We start from the raw sequence: 21,081 nt of genomic DNA, 5'->3' as shown, positions 1-21,081 counted from the left end.
ATTTTTATTTTGTAATGACATTGAATAAACTGATTAATGAGTGACAAAGTCATTATTAAAATGTAATAAAGCATTACTTTCAAATAAATGGCTCTCTTATTAATTGAATTGTTATTTTGGTCGGTGAATGCATTTATCCATTTATTTTTAGTAATTTTCCATGTCAATGATAAATAAAGTGGAGGAAATCCTAATTTTTGAGCATCTAAAAAGGTACCCTGTATTCTGTGTGCTGTCTTAAATATTGTATTTTTCAAAAAGTCAATAGCTTATTATATATTTTAAATGTATTATTTTATAGCATAAAGATTACATTATAACTACCTAATTATACTTTCTTTCATTAAAATATCCTGTAAAAGCATGTGAAGGTTTTCACAAAACCTTACACACGGAACTCCTTTCTATGTTGATAATAATAAACATTTAATGAGAATGACACAATAATATCTGGAGAATAATGTCAAAAACATCCAAAAATTCAACTTTGCGTCACTTGTAAATACTTTTACAGATATTTCACATTATTATATTGATGCGGCTTTAGTGATACAATAAAACATTTAAAAAGCCACTTATTAATGGATGTGAAAACCCTCTATTATTTACTGCTATTTAAAATACGTTTATAATATATTCACGTTAATTTATCTTCTCAGAATTCATTCATTCATTCATGTTCTTTTCGGCTTAGTCCCTTTAATCAGGGGTCGCCACAGAGGAATGAACCGCCAACTTATCCAGCACGTTTTTTATGCAGCAGATGCCCTTTTAGCCGCTACCCATCACTGGGAAACATCCACACACTCACATACACTACGGCCAATTTAGCTTATTCAAATCACCTGTACTGCATGTCTTTGGATTGTGGGGGAAACCAGGAGGAAACCCACGCAAACACGGGGAGTCTGCTCAGAATTATTATTATGAAATTATTTTAAGACCTTAAATTACAGTAAAAATGAGACCACCTATTTTGGTGCCACATCAAAATACATTCCAGAAAGATAATTAAATTTGCAGGATATAAATGTTTATATTGTAATATAAAATAATACAAATTCTGTTTTTAAATATTATATTATTATTAACATATATAAAATATCTTCTAACCTGTCCATCCTAATCTTTATGCTCAGAAAAAAAGGACATATTCTAACATACGGATAAAAAAAAGCTATATTACACCTGAAAACCCCATTAAAACATGCTCTACACTTATTGTTGGTCTATTGGTATTGTGAGTTCATGACAGCTAATGTGTTAACTAATACTAATTAACTAAACCACATTGTAAAATCCACACACTTATAATAATAATACACACTTCAGCCCTGATAAAATAAAACCTTACATCATCCATTGACAGAGAAGCTGCACGTGTAGGGAAAAAAAAGATCTTGAAAACATTATCAATCTGGGTCCAAGCTCCATGGGGTGCCCCAAATATGCCAGACTCTGAGCTTTCCATTTCAATCGGTCCCAGCTAAATCAGTTGGAAGGATTTCCCACAGTGAGTCCCAGTCATGATCAGTGTAATTTCTTCTCATGCCAGCACATTCGTTGCTTCAGGCAATTCTTATCTTATTTCCTCATTTATTATTTTTTTTTCAACGTTGCAACACGAGAGGCAGGAGAGGTGATCTCCTTCTCATGAGCTGGAAAAAAATGTCTTCTCACATCAGATGCTGTTTACATTGGAACTATTATATATACACACTTTATTTTTCTTTTTAATCGAGAGATGCTGTCAGGCTTTGTGGTCTGAATTTTAGGGATGTGCTCTAATATTGGAGCAGAGAAAAGCTGAGGACGCGTGAGCTTCCGGCTCAGAGTGCAGTTACACGCTTGACCTGACAGCCGTGACGAACCTTTGTATTTCATAATGTCTGGTCTGGTCATGTGACCACGGGGCCCATGTGCCCTCAGAAAACCAACTGAATGAATTACATAATGAAGGCCAGTGTATATTCATACAGCGGCGATCAACTGACATTGCATCTCAATTAGTTTTGTTTTTTATATTAGCATATTGGTATTAGGTCTGTCACAATAATCAATATATTGACTTATTGCACAACACATGGAAATTTTTGGTGATGCAATATATATAGCCCATACACAAAAACCAACTATAACAACATTTTTACTGGTTGTGCAACATCTCTATCTCTATTGGGTGGGTCAGTGTAGGTATGGTTAAAAGACATACTACAGTATTTACTTTAAATTACTTTAGTTTTTTTCATGAGGGTGTCAGAAAACTGAAAATAGATATGGTAGCAGATATCGCAGCCTCTGTTGCTTTTTTACCTTGCATTTTCTGTTAACATTTATTATTATGTGTTTTCACATTCTGATTCCGATGCCTAATTATTAAACTGTTAAAATGTCTATAATTAAATGAAATACTCTGAGGAATAAAATACTGTGTGTTGTTTGGAAGAGTCCACTTGCATAGTGATTATATTGTATCGTCATTCTGGCATTATATAATAAGGGGCACAAAATGGTCTTAAATAGGGCTGGGCAATTTAGCCTAAAATCAAAATCTCGATTAATTGAACATTTTGACTCGATTGCGATTAATGAATCATTATTTTATTCATTTATTTTATTTCATAGTTCAGTAGTTAGTAGCAGCAGAACCACGTCTCACTTTGTCTTCTTAACTAATCACCTACTCCCTAAAACTTATTTAAGGCAGACCAGCCTCTAGCACTGTTCTTCTTGTTCTCTCGAACCTTCCCTCCCTCCCTCTATTTCCTCGTTTCCCCATTAACAATCATAATAACCCTCTCTATACTCCTAGTTTGAATCGGGGGATTCAATCACTCTACCAAAATATAACAGAGACAGTACCCCCACTCTGAGTCTCCGGGCATCATCATAGGATGCCTGATAAACATACCTACCTGTTCACTGTTTATCCTATTACTTCCCTTGCCCTTCATCCTACTGTTCCTTCACCGTCCCTTTCATCCCTACAATAAAGTCTAGCTCAAAGTGTGGCATGGTCCATGCTGATGAATTGATTTTAAAATAATTGAAGGTAACACACACCATCTACTATAGGGCTGTGAGATTTGGGGAAAATATCTAATTGTGATTTTGCGATCGCGTTTTGATTTACGATTTAATCTGTAATATCAATAATCTGTCATATTACTGACATTCCGTTGTTCTTTGATATTAATTCGTCTAATAATGCTTCTAAAGAATCAGACGCCATTATCTCACTTGTCAGCGCTTTCCTGTTTGTTTTCTGTTTTTTTTATTGTGGGCGTAGTTCAGTTGTGCAATTCTGATTGGGCAGAACGAAAGTGTGCTAACTCAATAGGCTAGTAAGACTGTCACACACACATTTACGGGAAATTAAATAATACATAATATATATTTCATATTGCAGTCTCTTGCGATTAACTAATCGCAACGTTTCAAATTGCAATTGCAATTCGATTTCAATTAATTGCGCAGGCCTAATCTACTATTTATGATTATTTATTGAACATCACTGATGAACAACTGCAATTAAAACCCATATTGCCTAAAACCATCATTCACTTTTTTTCTTTAAAAAGTAAAAATAAATAACTTAATTAAAAAAATGTTCACATTTATCATCATTATTTCTATGTTTTTCATATTAAAAGTAGAAAATAAGCAGTATCTTTTCTAAATAAAACAACTATGTAGTTACTATATTAAACTGTGCATTTCTTGCACCTTCTGTAAACAAATATTTTATTGTAAATGATAATTTTATTGTAATGGAAAAAATGCCGTCTCAAGGGATCTCTGGCACAGCTTCCAATGTAGTTCAAAATAAGGCTCAAGAATGGGTTCATCGTCCTACCTGACGAGAGATCAGGTGTGCTGCAAAGTGGCTGCAGAAGTAAAAAATTTCCCTTGAAAAATTTGATCAATTATAGGTTCTGAATGTCAATTTCGATTACTATTCGGTTAATCGCTCAGCCATAGTTTTAAAATGACAATAATAGAGTTTATTGCAATACATTTAGTGCAATATATCATACAACAAAAACTAGATATCGTGACAGGCCTAATACAAATGAACCCATTTAAATCCCACAAATTAGACTTTTTGTCTTGAAGCTCTGAAAGTTTTATTATTTGCTTTTATATTTTATTTAAATGGTATATTATTTTAAATTGAAATGTCAAATGACCAGACCATTTTACGTTTTGCCGCTTGCAAAAAGATGCAAAAGATGTATTGTGACTGGTAATATAAGATAATTACAACACATCGCAATCTGACTAAGCCGTTATCCCCAAAAGAAATGATCGTGACTAAGTTTAAACCTAATTGAACCAGCATAATATCACAGAGGAGTGAAATGTGTTAAATGGCATATTACAAGAAAGAAAAATGTGGATTTAAATATGTTAATGATTTAGATTGGATCTGTAAATCACACATAAAGCCACAATGCGGAGTTTTGAGAATATCTTCTACTTCAGGGTAATTTTCAGTAAGAAAACAATCAACAAACTCCGCAATATGACGGCGTTCACCATAACAAGGTTGCAGCAAAACTCAGCAAACAGCAGAAGTTAAGATGTCAGAATTCATTCCCTATATCACAGCACTGGCTGTCAACAAAAAATAAATAAATAAAAGAAATAAATCCGTTGCCACGAGCAAGGTTAAGATGCAAGGCCTCTCAAAACCAGACAGGGGGGGCCGTTTGCCATTTAAGCGTTCAAGCAGGTTTAACAGTCCAGACAAAGTATCTAAGGATACATTACTGTAATGTTCCTATCATTCAGTAATGCTTTTACCTACCTACGACTTTCAGAGGAAGAGTCAGATGTACACACATACAAAGTGTAGACATTTGTCAGATTACAGGTTACTTTTTAAAACATCATTTAGCATACTGCATTAGTGTTACTGTTTAAACAAATCAACTGAGAACACTTTATAATAACGTTTAGTGATATAGATATAATGCAGCTTAATATAAAGCTTAACAGATCAGTACTTCATGTTTCAATGTACAACAATAATGATTTGTTAAGCATTATAGAATGTCAGTACATCGCTTGCTTGATTTATTATAAAGTGTTACTGGTTAACACGCATGCACAATAATCACACATCTGATACATTCGTCTCGAATAAACAATATGCATTCAAATATTATTTTTAAAGGGGTATTAATATTCACATTAAATTGAATATATACACTATACACCAGGGATGTCAAACTCAATTCCTGGAGGGCCGCAGCCCTGCACAGTTTAGTTCCAGCCCTGCTTCAACACACTTACCTGTAGGACTTAATTAGTTTGATCAGCTGTGTTTAATTAGGGTTGGAACTAAACTGTGCAGGGCTGTGGCCCTCCAGGAATTGAGTTTGACATCCCTGATCTACACAATACATAAAAGGTGAATATACAGTGCTCTACATAAAGGAGTACACCCCTTATTCTTCAAAATGAAGATCTGCATCTATTTCTAAGTGAACGCAGACAATATTTTTTATTATTAAACAGTTCTATCTATTAAAATAAGAGTTTGGTCACCTGACATCTTTAGGAATAGAAAGAGAACATTTAACCCTTGTGCACTGTTCAAATTTACTACCCTGTTGTTATGTTCGGGATGAAAACATCCGCTGAATTAAACTGCTGTAAAAATGCATCAGATAAATATTTTTATCAATTATTTTGCATAAATCTGTTAATCAACCTCAGTTCTAAATTGCTAACTAAATTACAACTCTTTACTTGCCAAGTTTATAAATGATGTCACTGGTTTGGTGGAAAAAATAACACACCAAACGACGTATTTTCAATATAAAACATAATTGTAGACTGGATTTTTTACCTTTTATCACAGTCTTGTACATGTGAACGATTAGTAACAACATTGGCTTTGATGCATTGTTAGATTTTCATTTTTTTCTCCCTAATTTAGTGTTGGTGGCTGTTTTTGCTCCATTGACTTCCATTATTACCACATATGATGGTGCATAAATATACAGTCTTTGTTTTTATTTACTCCATGTAGTTCTGAGAGCGAAGATGCAAATTTAGATTTTCTCAGACACATCAAGGTAATTGTGCAAAGGTCACTTTCACACACTCACAGACACACACTTTTTGTTGTACTCCATATAAAATCCAGAAACTAAGCTTTTTTTTTTCTTTTTTTTTCTGCACAGGCTAAATGGTCAGTGGTGCCAACTGATGATCAACAGTAAAAATTATCAATTTTACCTCTTCCTAACAGGGAAAAACACCAAAAAACTAAAATTCATGATTTATAGTGTCATGGTTTTGTAATAAAAATCAAATGTGGTTATAAAAGAAGTCAATGGGGCAAAAACTGCCACCAACAGTAAATTAGGGAGAAAAAATGAAAATCAATCAAAAACAATGCATCAAATGCAATGTTGTTTCACATGTCCAATACTGTGATAAAAGGTAAAAAAAAAATTACATTCACAATTACTTTTTATATTAAAACAAATCAGTTGCATCATCTATGAATTTGGCAACTAAAGAATTAAAATCCTGTACATTTTCTAAACAATTTTGTAGTTTAGATCTGAGCTGAGGTTGATTAACAGATTTATAAATATATATATTTATTTTTAATTATGAAAATATTTATCTGATGCATGTCTGCAGAAGTTTAATTTAGTGGATGTTTTCATCCCGAACGTAACAAAAGAGTAGTAAATTTGCCCTGCGTGTATTGTTGAGTTTTTTTTCATTCAAAGCATTTTCTCAAAATACAGTATGTGTCAAAATAAGATTTGTCACCTTAAATCATTCTGCTAGCTGAAACACAGAAAAACTTATGGCCAAATTAATACTCAAAATCACCCCAGAGTGGATGAAAACATCCCCAACAGTACATAAGGGTTGAATTCAAATGACAAACTGCAGCATTTAGTTTGTTATAGTTTGTTATAGTTTATGTTTCTTTTGATTTTATGGTTTAACATTTTATTTAATATTTTCTCCACATTGTCTGTACTAATGTCTGTGCTCTTAAGTTTTTAAGTTAAGAACAAAAATATTAATGTACAAGCATCCTATAAAAAACATTAATTTAAAAGAGAGATATGAGAGGTATGAGACGATAACCATATACTACGGTTTGGAAAAGTCAAGGTTTTAAAACCGCCAAAATGTTCTGCTATACCGTACCTACGTATGCAAGATTTCTTTATTTACATTTTTTTTTTTAGGACAACAGTATCTCCAGCAGAAAAGATATCCAAAGATACCATTTTAAACTGTAAAAAAATCTGTATTTTTGAAACTAATGAAGACAGCAGAAGTTAATGATTCATTTGAATTATTTAGCCTGACATGTTTACTGCTCCAAAATATTGTAAATGTTTTTCAAAATAAAATATATTGTGTTCAAGTTTTTGTTTTTTACCTAGACATTTAAAAAATAAATATAACAATATCGTCAAACCGTGATATTTTTATCCAAGCTCATCATACCATCAGAATCTTATACCAGCCAATGCCTACTGTGAAGGGTGTACTCATTTATGCTGAGCACTGTATATATTTTTTTTTTCTTTGAGGAACTCAAAGTGCATTAAATAGTGTATTAAAGTTGATATAGGCACACAATATTGTCAGAAATATTTCCAAAACACATATATATTTATATATATATATATTTTTTTTTATAAAAACTTTGTGTATTTATCATATTATAATTTGTAAAAATATTAAATAAATGTCATCTTTTTAAAAAACATTTTTATATTTCCATTTTACCAGCATACCTTAAAAAAATCTGCTGTGTATTTCCTAGAATAGCTAAGGAAAAGGCAAGGCTATAATTTGCAATGACTGACATTAATATGTTGTTGAATATGAGGAGACCTCTGACATGCATCTTGGGTGTCTATTTCTAACAGTGCCAACACACGTCACACAATATAATATACAGGATACAGAGCACCACCATAGACATTCACTCAGGATAATGATTCAAGATCATGGACCGTAAACAGGAATGTAGCCAGCTTTGGAGAAGGTTTCCTAATATAACTAATGTACATGTTATTCCTGGTGAGGTATTTATGATATGATATATTATTACGTATGAACCATGCACTGAGGTATAAACTGTTTTTTTTATTATTAAATAGCCTTCAGAATGAATGATAAAATCACTTTAAGATGGATTATGCTATGAAAACATCATCTGAAAACATTATTAGGGAGAAAACATTATAATTAACATCATACTATTTACATAATATGTGACATTATATTTGTTATAATATATCACTTGTTTTAATGTCAGAATTTCCCCATTTATTAACATATTTTACAATTTTTTAGTGATTAAAAAATTGCCAAATTCTTTGAAATGTGAAATTACACACTGCAAAATTTATACTTGTATAACTGATGACAAATTTGATTTGTACACTGTAAAAAAATCCTGATTTTAAGCTGAATCAAATTAACTTTATGAGTCCATTGAACTTATACTATGTTAAACTGACTTAAAACAGCTTGCGTGACTTATAAAAATTAAATTAGAATATGATTAACTTAGTTTAACAAGTTACAATGACCTAAAAACATATGCTTTCAGGACTAACTGATCATATAATCTTTTACAGTGTATAAATACATATTGTTTAACTCAAATAAAAACTGTTCAGATGTCAAAATTAATAAAAAAATACATATTTAATTCTAACAAACAACATCAAAATAGAATAAATGTTACTCAAAGACGTTATAAAAACAAAATACATTTATTTTACTTTTATATATTTACTTGTATTTTACTTTCCTACTAATACTAATGCAATAGTAAGACTAATATAAATTCAAACATAATTTTACAAAAGATTATTTTAGCATACTTTACTCCATACATACCTGGATCCAAAATGACCTGAACACAAAATGTTAATGCTTAGAATTACATGGTAATGATTATCTATTTAAAAAAAAAAAAGATAGAAAGAAGAAAACACTGAAGAAACTTGCACATTTTCTTTGCAAATAGTTGTGCTTTTCGAAAAAAAAACTGCACATTTTATAATATGTTTTATATTTTTATAAATATTTAGTTATTAAATTCACGTTTTTCAAAAAGATGAGTAAAAAAAAACACTTAATTCCTTTTCAGATCCAAAATTACAAAATGGTAATGCTTTATCGACTCAAAAAAAAAAGATGAAGAAAAAAAAACACTGAAAAAAGAATTTTAAAATCTTTGTGCTTTTAGAAACACCGCATATCTTGTATATTTTTAAATTTACCCAATTGCGTTATTAGGGGCTTTAAAAAAACAGTTTTCAAAATGCCGCTTGGCTACATTCCTGTGATATCCAGCAGTGTCTTGGTGGATAGACTTACCTTTGAAATTAGGTCTGATTCTTGCATCATAACCGGACACTTTCCCCATTAGCTTGTCCAGGAATTCTGAGGGGGGCATTGGGGATGCAGCTTTCCGAGCCGCTGCTTGTTGGGACGCTGCCAGGCTGTGGAACGACAAAAAGAGGGTGCATTAAAAAACAGAGGAGCACAAGTGCTGCATTATGAGATTTCTTTTTTAATTATTACTTATTTCTTCCCCAAGGCACGGCGATATCTCTGACTCACTTATTTTATTTCGAGCTGAAATGCACAGTTACATCACATGCTGTCATTTTTAATAGTGATATTAAACAATTGGGAAAAAAGAGCTTTGGATTTAAATATCCAGACTCGAAGCTCTAAAGGAGAATCCATAAAAAAAAGATGGAAACGAGTCTTTGTCATACACGAGTTTCAGTGGCTTCATTAGCAATGGGATCCATTAGAGCTTAATTAGTGCTAACAGTGTGCTTTTGACACCTCGGTGTAGATGTCCGTTCGGTGTCAGGTCACTAACTGACCTTAACTTCTCCCACAGGCTTTTTAGCCTATAACACTTTCAGTCGCATTTTAACTGCTTCCATAGGGCTCTTTATCTGCCCTGCATTTAATTGCCAAGTCCCTGTACATGATGGACTTTAATATGTATCGACTCATTCAAGTCCTCCTGCTGTAAACTCAAAGGAACAATAGACATTTTTTTTCATCTAACATTAGTGTGTCTGACAAAAATGGAGGATAATAATCATAAAATAGCCCTTGGTATATTGATTTCACCTAAGTCCTTGAGACATGGTCCTTTTCTTGCCAATTTCATGGGTCTTTCTTTGGGGGGAATTGCTCTATTTTCTTAACCAGCCACTGAATCCTGTCTAACTGTTTTGGCGGGATATCCATTATTCTTTCATGTCCATTGACTTTCTGCGTCACCGGCTATCCATTGTTTTGAAAATAACCAATAGTCAGGCTTTTTTTCCCCGCTCTGCACATCATTATTCTTTTTGCTCATTAACATTTGCTGGTGTCGGCTAACTATTAAACTGGAGAAGTGCTTGGCATTTAAATGTGGATACATCATAAAGGGAAATACTCCGGGAAATGCTGCTCCTCCGTGTGTGTCTTTTAAAGCTAAAATGTGTCTGGAGAACACCGAAACATGTTCAATTGAATTTTAATCAAATGCTTTCATAAGATGTGATAAGGGTTAGCATTTATCAACATGAAAGACTTCAGAATAAATGTGGCAATAAAGTTTAAATCTGTACACACAAGTAGAATATTCAGTGTGTGTTTTACGTGGTTACAAAAGAATTATAAAATATGTTTTAATTCCTGATAAAATGATCATAATTGTCTAATATTCCTTAAAAACTATTATTATTATTTTTATTTTTATTTTTTTTATTATTATTATTATTATTATTATTATTATTATTATTATTATTATTATTATTAAGATCAATTGGGAATTGTAATTACTATTTTCTTGCTTTGATTATTTTAGTTTTCTACTCTTTACTTTATTGTCCGTTCTTATTTTTAAGTTGCTAAATTAATGTTAAATGTAAAATTAATAAATGTAAACGCAATATTAATATTATAACTACTATGTATAAGTACATTCTACATTCTAAGTAGTAAGGTCTATATTCGTATTGTGTCCGCTAGGGCTGGGCGATATTGCAAAAAAAATAAATAAATCAAGTTATCATGTTTTATATCATTCGATATCGATAATTATTGAATATTTTTTTAGCAATACATTTAGGAATATTAAGATTTTTTGGTTATTAAACCACTTAATTTTCATTTACCAGCATTACTAAGGCAAGTAGTTTAATAGTCAAAAATAAAAATATTAATCAAAATATCCGATCTCTTTATAATAAAATAAACATAAGTGTTAAAGAGACTCTTGAAACTTGATAAATACTGAACAATCAAAGCAAACTTTAAGGTGTGAAAAATGATGATGCAGTAAACCTCAAACTCTGTCAACAACATAAATGATGATAATCAAGTAAATGAACCAGCCATCATTATTCAAATACATACTGCAACATGACAAATTGTAAAGTTGAATGACTACATAACCCCTTATGCTAAAAACCCTTTTAGATGGGGAGGTAATGGCTGGGATGCACAAGAAAAGAAACCAAAAAGCCATTCTGACAACATCCTTACATGCTTTTTTATTTACAATCTCCTCACTGCTGCTACACGACACTCATTTTCGCGTGTTGTTTTTCTCTCGTAACTAGGTGACCATTTCTCAGAGGATGACAAATGGACAAACCACTGCTGCAGCTCTGATGCAAGTTAATAGAGGAAAGTAAAAAGCGCTGTAGTGTTTGGGGGCGCTGTGTTTGTCTGAGGTAATTAGTCTGCCATTATAACTTAAAGAGCCCATATTATACATGAAATAGGGTCATATTTAGGTTGTAAGGGTCTCCAACAACAGTCTAATATGCATGCAAGGTCATAAAACACTTTGATGGTCTTATAACCTGCATTTATTTTTACCTAATTATCCCAACGACTCCCATATGAATCGTTCAGCGATTCATTTGTTCCCAACCCCCTCCTCAGCGCGAAGCTAATCTGCGCTGATTGGACCGATGACAGCCTGCTGCGATTGGTCGACAGTGACAGCCTTCAGCACGAGACAGAGTGAAATGCCCAGCTGGTAATCAACTATATAAAAGTAGTCACAGAGCATACACGCTTCATAGTGTAAGGCTTTTTTCACACACACACACAACCCTCCTCAAAAGAACTGGGGAGATCGACGCGAGTCTCTCTCTCTCCCTCTCCCTCTCTCTCTCACACACACACACAACGCTCCTCAGAAGAACTAGGGAAAGCGACGCGAGTCTCTCTCTCTCTCTCTCTCTCTCTCACACACACACACACACACACACAACGCTCCTCAGAAAAACTAGGGAAAGCGACGCGAGTCTCTCTCTCTCTCTCTCTCTCTCTCTCTCTCTCTCTCACACACACACACACACACACACAACGCTCCTCAGAAAAACTACGGAAAGCGACGCGAGTCTCTCTCTCTCTTTCTCTCTCACACACACACACACACAACGCTCCTCAGGAGAACTAGGGAAAGCGACGCGAGTCTCTCTCTCTCTCTCTCTCTCTCACACACACACACACACACAACGCTCCTCAGAAGAACTAGGGAAAGTGACACAAGTCTCCTGTCTCCTAGCTTACGATCGATCACCATAGCAACGACAAACGGCAGTGGAACGCGAGCTCACAAAAGCCTTTAACGTTAAATCCGTAAACAAAGCGGCACGCGTCGCGTTTTTAACGTGGCTTACATGTGATAAGAGAATATAAAGAGTAACCGCGTGTACTGTACCAGGTTAACAACTCATCTTTGGGTAGAGACTGTCAATATTATCCATCTGAGCACAGCGTGACTTCATTCGACCGGCGGCGTCTGTGTGTGTGTGTGTGTCTAGTGTTTTTTCTGTGTTAGTGGGCGGGGCCGCAGGTTTCAAATCTCCCTGGTTTGCGCGCGTAACTACTGGCGAGGCTTGTGTTTCGTGGCTGCGTCATCGCGAAACACCTAATGACTCGTTATCAAGGCGACTCGTTTGAAGCACTATGAGTCGACTCTTTTATAGATGAATCAATAGTTTTAAACACTGTACACTTACAGATTTAAGCCTTAGCTGGATATTTCACTTCACTTAGAGCTGTGTTACACACTACATGGAAGGGCGTTTTCAAAAACCCATAATATGGGCTCTTTAAATGTGTGTATTCCATACAAAGAGTGTAGCAGATTGGTTAGTTCTACATACATGAATCGCTGTGTGCTCGCGGCATTCAGAAAAGTTTGGATGTTTTCAACTACAGATGTCACCATTTCAAAACGGTCCATCTGCCGCTATTGTTAACGCCGCCACGGAGGTACCTACGTGCAACAGCAGCGTTTGGCCACTGGGTGGTGCTTTAACCATAGACTTTCAGTTTTGCCTTTTCACATTAGGACGGTACTGTATGTGTACTATACCTTATGTGATGTGATGTGTTCAATTAAAAAATATAATTTTGTTTGTTTGTTTTAGTTTTCTTAGTAATAAACATGCTTTTACACTATACTGTATGTTTTAAAAAAGATACAATACATGGTGAGACGTATAGCCCTAGGCTGCAAAAATTAAGCAAATATAAGAATTAAGTTGTTTAGCTTTTATAGTGCCCTATTAAATTGTGTTGGGGTGAAAAGAATGTTTTGATTTCTTTGACCATCATGGTGATATTATTACCTCAAAAAAAGCGGTGGCGGTACAAGGTGCGGAGGTAATGGCCATATTAAAGTGTCACCTACTGTAGGAGCGGCTGGATAATGCACACAGTTCACATGAGCGCCGCTTGCTTCCATATGTGCGTCGGGCAAGTCGCGCGTCTCATTTGGAAATGACAAACTTACACTCTAAGCTTAGCATTGCTTCCAACATGTGCGTTCAGCAGCCACATTTTAATAATACTATAGTACTATATATAATATAGTATATATTATACTATAGTACTTATTTAATAATACTACTACTTCCTACCAAAACTACACACTGCATTTTTTTAAATCGATATTCACAATGGTTTTCGGTCAATAAATCTTGAAACCGATTTTATCGCCCAGCCCTAGTGTCTGCAATAGTCACATCGCAGTATATGCAATATTGAGTTTGGATTATTACATTTGATTAGCACCACAATTCAGAATAAATGAAATTCGTGGAGTCACTGCAAAGATTAACCAAAACAGAGGGAAACATTATCCTTTACATGTGTTTTAAAGGCATTTCAAAAGAGTAAAGCTTTTGGGCACAAAATGTACAACATGTAACTTTCAACTAATTTATTAATACAATGAAGTCTATGCAGTGTTACTTTACGCTTTACATTATGTTTTATTATTTGATTTCTGTACCTGTACTGTTTGACTCTCTGGAAAACCTTAAAGTTTTTTAGTTTTACTTTTTTCATTGCTCTATTGCATTTATTTTTGCTTGCAATTTGTTTATTAGTTTTTATTCATGATTCACACAAAGGGCCCTATCATACACCTGATGCAATAAGGTGCAGGATGTGCTTCTATGACGTGTTGCTAGTTTCAGACCATAATTCTCCCCCTTTCCGCCATGTTGTTTAAATAGCAAATCCATTTGCGCCACTTTGTGGACTGATGGGTGTTCCGGTCTAGAATAGAGGTGTGTTAAGGCACATTGTTGGCGCGTTGCTATTTTGCTATACCTTATCTACGAAAGAGAGTGAAAGTGAAACTAAAGAATGAGGAGGCTCATTCTCTCATTCTCGCGCTGCAGATGGTCTGTTTAACTGTTTTCTCGCTAGTGAAGCATTCAGTTTTTCCACTCACAAAGTCCGCCCTTTAAATACCTTTTAAATTTTCTTTTTAAATATTTCCCAAATGATGTTTAACAGAGCAAGGACATTTTCACAGTATGTCTGATAATATTTTTCTTCTGGAGAAAGTCTTATTTGTTTCATTTCGGCTAGAATAAAAGCAGTTTTTAATTAAAAAAAAAAACATTTTAATGTGAAAATTATTAGCCCCTTTAAGCTAATTTTTTCAATAGTCTACAGAACAAACCATCGTTTTACAGTAACTTGCCTAATTACCGTATCCTGCCTAGTTAACCTAATTAACCTAGTTAAGCCTTTAAATGTCACTTTAAGCTGTAGAGAAGTGTCTTGAAAAATATGTAGTAAAATATTATTTACGGCCATCATGGCAAAGATAAAATAAATAAGTTATTAGAGATGAGTTATTAAAACTATTATGATTAGAAATGTGTTGAAAAAATCTTCTCTCCGTTAAACAGAAATTGGGGAAAAAAATAATCAGGAGGCTAATAATTCAGCGGGGCTAATAATTCTGACTTCAACTGTATATATAAAACAATCAAATTATTGACAATAATAATAATAATAATAATAATAATAATAATAATAATAACAATAATAACAATAATAATAAAAATAAAAACAACAACAGCAACTTTCTTGAACACAAAATCAGATTTAAATTGATTAGAATGATTTTTAAATGCTCATGTGAAGGATGTGTAATAAAAGCTTTGTCATCTCAAATAACATTTTACAATCCACCAAACAGTTATTTTCAATTGTAATAAATTAACACAGCTCATTTGATCAGATAAATCCAGCTTTAGAAAAATATTGCATCGATTGTTTCTCACACGGTAAGAAACACATTTCATTGTGTTTAATGTACAATTCTGCAATGCCAGCATAATGAGATTAGGCATGGCATGCCAGATTATTGAGTCTCTCCCACAGCTTTTCTCCATCACTATAGACTCTTTACGCAAACACACCATTCTTTGTGACACTGTGAAATCTGAGGATACAGTCTCTATTAGTTTTGCTTCCCTGCATAGCCATCTCATTGCACTGACACAGGAGAGAGTCAGCTGGATACATACTGTAATGTGCATCTTTCGTAATTAATGGTTTCACTGATCAAGGCAGCGCTGAACAAATGAACCTTGATCGATGCCGGTCATGGCAGTGGAGAGGCCCTGATCTTTCTGCTGATGCAGCAGGAACCAAACCAGAGCATCCTGCCAGAAAATATATGCAAACAACCCAGAGACCTGCATACTTTAATGCGAGGATCCAATCATTAGCCCTAAGTGTAGCTCATTATGTTCTTAGGACCACTGATGAACACAATCCCTATTGATCGTGTAACACTCAAGAAATCAAAGGCCTCTCTGGCACCAAGATGGCATTTCTTCAAGCCGCACTCAATTTGTCAATGCGGCTACAAAACTGAAGGACAGAAGAGAACATTTCAGAACAAGCCCAAAGGTGCTCCAACTGCTACCGCATATATCGATGAATAAAAACCTTTTCAGACATAAAGAACGATCCGAAATCAAAAGGAGCATCTCTAGTGATGGGTCAGTGCTATTTGTGGTATGATTCTGTCTTTGATTATTAATGAGGTTTCAGCAGCTTGGAACAAACCTTCCTAAAAATAAACCGACTATATATAGGCTTTTTTGTTCTTCGGATATTGAACTAGCCATCCTTTCAGTCATTCACATACACTTTTAATGAGGGAATTGGGAGAGTATAGATATGCGTCTGCTTCTGTTTGATTGCTGACACTACCTGCTCACATATAAATACCAAAGAGACTAATGTTAATCTCTTCTAGTAAGTATTTTAGTAATTAATTGAAGCAAATGCAATTATTTCAGATTTTATCATCAAGATATTTGACAGGAAAACACTAAAGTAAATGCAGAGGCACATCTGGGTTTTCATGAAAACTGGCACTCAGATGACATTGTATACTTAAACAAAAAAAAGGGGGGAGTACAAGGACATTGGCAAAGGAAGACCACAAAAATCCCTTGCTTTTTCATTTTTTCTGAATCTGCTTATACAAAACCTACAGTACAGCACAAACACAAAGCATTCATTATTATTTATTTTAATGGTTATGATGGCACATCCTTTACTACTAGAAATGCAGACAAATAATGCGAAACAAATTTACTGAAGTCAATTGCTTCCTTCATAATTTTATGAAGTATTTATTAGTATGAATTTATTAGTATGAATTTTTTTATGAATAGTATTTATTAGGGTTGTGCAATTAATTCAAATCAAATCGCAATCGCAATTTGAAATGTTGCGATTGGCTAAATCGCAAGAGGCTGTGATATTAAATATACAGTTCAAGTCAGAATTATTAGCCCCCCTAAATTATTAGCCCCCCTGTTTATTTTTTTCCCCAATTTCTGTTTAACAGAGTGAAGATTTTTTCAACACATTTCTAAATATAACAGTTTTAAAAACTCATTTCTAATAACTGATTTCTTTTATCTTTGCCATGATGACAGTAAATAATATTTTACTAGATATTTTTCAAGACACTTCTATAATTCTGACTTCAACTGTATATGTATTCTTTAATTTTCTTCGCCCAGAGCAAATGCGTGACTGCCGTCTATGTGTGACAGTATTACTAGCCAATTGAGTGAGCACGCTTTTGTTCTGCCCAATCAGATTTGTGCAACCAAACTATGCGAAATGTCAACAATAAAAAACAGAAACAAACAAAAAGGAAAGCTCGGACAATTGGGATAGTAGCGTCTGCTGCTTCAGAAGCATTAATAAACAAATTATTATCAAAGAAAAACAGGAGATCTGTAATAGGGGAATATTTATATCATTTTTAAGAGCTGTCGCAGAATTGTTGCCACGGCTTGCAGATTATTGACCTGAAGCTTGACTACCAAATTAAATTGCAAATCAAATCGCAATCGCAGTATCTGTCAGAAAAATCACACTTAGATATGTTCCCCAAATTGCACAGCCCTAGTATTTATGTGTATATACTTTTTTTTACTGTTTATGTAACATAATATAAAAAATTGTATTCAATTTGACTAGATATAATGATATTTCTTCAAATGTTAGATTAATATAATATTTAAGTAGTTGTTTGGTGGATTTCATTGGGATAAAATTCGGTTTGCTCAGCATATGTATTATGAGGTGCAGTTATATATTGACTAGGCATAGGACGGTTTTCAAGATTTACAGCGGTTTGAAAAAGTCAAGGTTTTAATACTGCCAAAACTTCCTGTTATACCGTTCCTATTGTATAAGTAAGATTTTTTATTCACATGTAAATTCTTTTTTTTTTAGGACAACAGTATCTCCAGCAAAAAAGATTTCCAAAGATGCTGTTTTAACATGTAAAGAAATCTGTGTTTTTGAAACTATATTAAGCCTGACATGTTTACTGTTCCAAAATATTTTAAATGTTTCTCAAATTAAAATATATTGTGTTGAAAGGGGAAAAACGTTTTCGTTTTTCCCCAGACATTTAAAACGAATATATTTTAAAAGCAGTAATCATTATACTGTGAAACGTTGATATTTTAATCCAAGGTTATCATACCATCAGAATCATATACCGGACCATGCCTAATATTGACTACTGCCATTGATTTGATTACTGCACAATGCTACCTGCATATGTTAGTATGACATCACAATGACATAACGTCATGTGTGCTTTATGCATGTGTTTTAGTAGCTGTGGTGACATGCATACCGCAGCCTCTCACATAACAATTCCTGCATGGACAAAAATGTGCACGCTAACATGGAAATCAATAAGAGAGATTCAAATCATAGAGTAAATTATGTTTGTGTACAATTTGTATTCGTCAATGGCATCAGCATTGACAGAGTGATCAATGTTTAGTAATACGTCTGCATGTGAAATGAGGTTGGGGTGTAGGCTGAGACTGGGAAAGAGATATCAATTAACAGGCTCTGCAAAGTTCAGCAGCAAGAGCTGAGACTGCAATATCCTGATTCTAGTTCATTAACTAAATAGTGCCCATAGAATGCAAAATAATTACTGAAAGCCACTGGCCAGATAAGGTGAACACGCTTCACAATATGCTTGTTTTTATAGAGGATTCTTGAGATAATCAGTGTTTTGATTCAATAATCCATATGTGGAGTAGTCTGGAGCTTAAAATAGATTGCATCTGCAAATTAACTAATTGTGCAAAAACTATTTTTTTTTGTTGTAAAATGTCGTTTTAATGCATGCATGAATAATAAACAAAAACAAATATTGTGCATACAAAATTTATTTTTATATCATTGCTTAGGCTGAGAATTATGGAGGTTATGGATTCTACTCTGCTACAAAAAGGCTTAGGGTCCCAAAGAAAAAAAAAATTCAGGTATTTTTTTTACATAATTTCAAAAGCATTTGAATATTTTTTCAAAACAAATTAAAAGTTTAAAACTTCATTACAACTAAATACATGGTAATCGATGTTACTTGACGATGTAACCATGGCAACAGAGCCTGATCGTTCTCCACCAATAAAATAATAATTACAATAATACTATTAATAACAATAATAATAACAACCAAATTACAGACATTATTTATGATGTTGTTTTTACACAACACAATAAAAAACCTGCTAGTGCATCTTTATGACGGTTTATCGCTAAGTGCGCAGGGTTGCTAAAAGGCTGAACTGCACAAGAGGAATTGATTAAATTATAGATTTAAAGTCAGAAATTTATAATTGAGAAAAAAATTCAATCAATTATCCTGAAAGTTATTTTGCTTCCACCTATTTGTTATAGGTAAGTGACTTACCTTCATAAGCCTGTTGATAACTTTCTATCCACTGAATGACCACTAGTGTTCGCTGTTTAGTCTAGTTTAAAAGGAATCCTTACTTCTTCAGACTTGGATGAATGACACAGAATTATGACTTAGTTTATTTTTAATTAGCAGGTATTATATTTCAATAGATGAACCAGCAGGCCAAGGAGTCAATCACTGCTACATGGCATCGCATCTACCTTCTTAAACAGAACATTCTCAGGAAAAGTAGCTAACGTTGAAGAAACCATCTATATCAATGGAAAACAATGGAATATTATGTTTGAGTAAAAAAAAACTATAACACTTTTACGTCAAAACAAGGTGATACGTACCTGAAAAATACAATAGTTTCCCACAAATAAATCCCGAGTGCGAACATTGTGTCAGGTTGGAGATGAGTAGATGTAGTTAAGCTACAGCTCAGCGCGCCCTACAATTCCTTCTTCTCGCACTTCTGGGGTGAACAATTCGTCCTTTGCTCGTTTCAGATTCCCAAAAAGGCCAAACAAATCTCAAGAGCATACAGACGAGCTGGTCATTTTCCCGACAGCGACTGTGTAGGTGAAGCGGAGCTCCTGTTTCACGCGTGTTGCGGAATTTCAGGTGGAAGAAGCGGCGCTGTGGAAAAAACTCGACGAGATAAATTCAGATGTTCATTCCGGACGATCCATAGCAGCATCAGATGCGCAGTCGCCAAGAATATTCACAGACGCTCCATCGCAAACATTTGAAAGAAACGAAACTATACACTATCCCTCCTCACAGCCATCAAAGTCATTGGGGAAATATACATACGCGTCTGCTCTTTCCCTCCGCGCTTCTTTGTACATGCATCCCAATGAAGAAATGTGTCGCTTTCGAGCCACACGTTAGTTTTAGCTACCTCTGGCTGAGGTAGTCTGATTTAGTGCGTACTTGTTTCCCAGGGGTGAATTGTTAGTGCTGCATGAAGCTACTTCCATTGTCTGGTCCAGTTAGGAGACGCTGCTCATTTTGTTTTTCTCTCGAATCCTCGTCAGAAAAGCCCAAACGTAGATATTTCAGCACACAGAGTCTGTTCCATCGCTCACAAGCCTCTCAGCCCCTCGGTATTTCTTGCTGCAGTCATTTACTAAACTCAAAAAGCACCTCACACACTCTCAACACACGCCCACATGCTGCTGTCATTGGTCTGAATGGCACTACAGACAAATGCCCCCTCCACGGATTGGCGATGGGCACTGCCATATGTTGGACTTGGAGGGCTACGCTGTTTTGGCTTAGTAGCTATATGAATTATGTATGGCACAGTTTTCAAAAACATACTACCAAAAGGGACATGGCAGAGAGCTGCAGTGAATTACTCGTCGCCTATTTCTGAGCAAGCATTTGCACTTTGTTTATTGCATTGTATAAAAGATCAAAGATAAATCAGCTTATACCAAGAATAATTTGTTAAAAAGTTTTTTAATTAAAAT

The 21,081-nt window shown here is 34.2% G+C and overlaps 1 protein-coding gene across 2 annotated transcripts in view; it reads right to left on the bottom strand.

The window, feature by feature from the left end:
- Positions 1 to 20,734, bottom strand: part of glra1 (glycine receptor, alpha 1) — a 103,011-nt gene extending 82,277 nt beyond the window's left edge. Inside the window, exons 1-3 of one of the 2 annotated variants that reach the window (XM_056472083.1) lie at positions 19,957 to 20,734; positions 9,388 to 9,512; positions 4,811 to 4,816 (exon numbers count right to left, since the gene is read on the bottom strand). In XM_056472083.1, the coding sequence (XP_056328058.1) occupies positions 4,811 to 4,816; positions 9,388 to 9,512; positions 19,957 to 20,003 (178 nt within the window). In that variant the 5' untranslated portion in view covers positions 20,004 to 20,734. The remainder of the gene's footprint in view (positions 1 to 4,810; positions 4,817 to 9,387; positions 9,513 to 19,956) is intronic. The other variant, XM_056472082.1, reaches the window with a different exon arrangement.
- Between the last annotated feature and the right edge of the window lie 347 nt (positions 20,735 to 21,081).

Source organism: Danio aesculapii, chromosome 14 (assembly GCF_903798145.1).
Source record: "Danio aesculapii chromosome 14, fDanAes4.1, whole genome shotgun sequence".
Taxonomy (NCBI): Eukaryota; Metazoa; Chordata; class Actinopteri; order Cypriniformes; family Danionidae; genus Danio; species Danio aesculapii.
This window is presented reverse-complemented; position numbering and strand designations above follow the sequence as displayed.